This window comes from Candida tropicalis, assembly GCF_000006335.3.
Source record: "Candida tropicalis MYA-3404 genomic scaffold supercont3.4, whole genome shotgun sequence".
In the NCBI taxonomy this organism is placed as follows: Eukaryota; Fungi; Ascomycota; class Pichiomycetes; order Serinales; family Debaryomycetaceae; genus Candida; species Candida tropicalis.
In genome coordinates, this window is record NW_003020056.1 from 257,133 (window position 1) to 258,889 (window position 1,757).

Here is a 1,757-nt window from a genome sequence, read left to right on the forward strand (position 1 = left end):
AGTCCAAATGAAACTTATTGATTTATATAATTTACAGTTTATCAAGCACAAGAAAGACAACATTAGTGGAAAAAGGAACCAAAGTTAGAAATTAATTAGAGAGTTCCTACCGTCGAAAAAGGGGCAGAATTGATATCTGTGGGTCTTATTAAAACTTTAGTTACCTATTTTTGAAGAAAAATGGTGAACGTGACGAAAAATACGGAGAAAGAAGCGTGGATATGATTCCAGAAAATTTCAAAAATTGCTGTCTTGAAACTATTTGTGAAATTGCATTGTTGAAGCCAGAATTGGTTTGTCATTCCGGAGGATTTAAAGTTCTTATAAATGCAATCTTGGACAAATCCATAGAAATATCATCAAGTTGTCTTCTGGTGATTCTTAAGATATTAGATTATGAAAATTCTAGAAAGTTTGTCAGAAATGGGTTTGACTTGGATTCTTTAATTTCTATTTACTCAAATTTAAGTGACAACGAAGATGATTCCACTACTAAGATCAAGAGGTTTTCCACATTAAAGTTTCAAAAAATTGCTTTTCTAATATCAATGTTGTTGAAGAATTTCAATGGTCTAATGGCTTATTCGATAAATGATTTCACCAGTATCAAAAACCTTCTTATGAATCTACGGAAGAAGAATCCAAAAGCTCGAGAATCCATCTTGGATTTGTTGCTCGATGCTTTGAGGATAAAGAATTTCCCTTGGTTGAAAAGTTCTCCTATTGGTGATTCAATAAAAAAATATAATGCGTTCTTGGGGCATGGCGAAAGTTATGATTTTCAAGTCCACGATGTTCATGATGAGTTTACGAAACATATAGTACAACATCATCAAGGTTTACTTACTTTGATTCTTGTCAAGAATGATATTTTCCAGTATTTATCCATTATAATAGAAGAGAAAGATAACACGTGCTCCACTAAAGCGACAATGTTGTTGACCAATTTGTACAAATTAGCAAGTGATAATCTTCCGTCTGAATTGATTAATCAAAACTCACTCCCAGATTTATCGCTGCATGCGTCATATGAAGTTGTTCATGAGACAAGACACAAATTTGTCCCGACAACGGAGTACAACCAGCACATCAAATCGAGTTTAAAGCAGATCAATATCCAGTCCAAGTATAATGTTGATGATAATGAATTTAAGGCCATGGTTACTAATTCTAAAATATTAGCCATCAAAGAATTTGAAGATTGGAATTGGACTATTTTATTGAATTTAATCCAAGGTCCCTTGACAAATCCAAAACGATTTGATGAAGTTTTAGAAAAAGCTCCTAAATTTTTCAAACGGTTGTTGTCGTTCTATCGTCCATTCAAGTACAGATTCTCCACTATAACCAACTCTAATAAGAACTGTCTTCGATATATCAATTTTGGATGCCAGTTGATTGAGATGTTTTTAAATTTAGAGAATGGGATCAAATACTTGAGTAGTAGTAAATTATTGCCTCAATTATCGGAAATAGTGGCCCAAATAGATCCATATAGTGGTATTGGGTCAAGAGATCCTATTTTGAGTAAGAAAAGACTTGACTCAACAGCATCTACTGGGTATATAAGATTCATTGGTGTGTTGAGTGGACATTGGGCTGGGATTAGAATGCTAGAACAGTGGCAATTTTTCACATTATTGTTAAACATTGTTGGTTCAACTGCTGATTCAGATACAAACAATTTATTCATTTTGACTTTGTTCAAATACGTTGATTTTAGTATTGATTCTCCATTTAGAAATTTGCTCAAAATG

The 1,757-nt window shown here is 32.9% G+C and overlaps 1 protein-coding gene across 1 annotated transcript; it reads left to right on the plus strand. All coding sequences in view use genetic code 12, as the record gives it.

Annotated features, from left to right (window-relative positions):
- Positions 1-221: 221 nt before the first annotated feature.
- Positions 222-1,757, plus strand: CTRG_03139 (uncharacterized protein; the record flags this gene model as incomplete). The annotated part of the gene is made up of 1 exon (XM_002548796.1): positions 222-1,757. A coding segment is annotated over one exon (1,536 nt), but the record flags the coding sequence as incomplete, so codon positions are not given.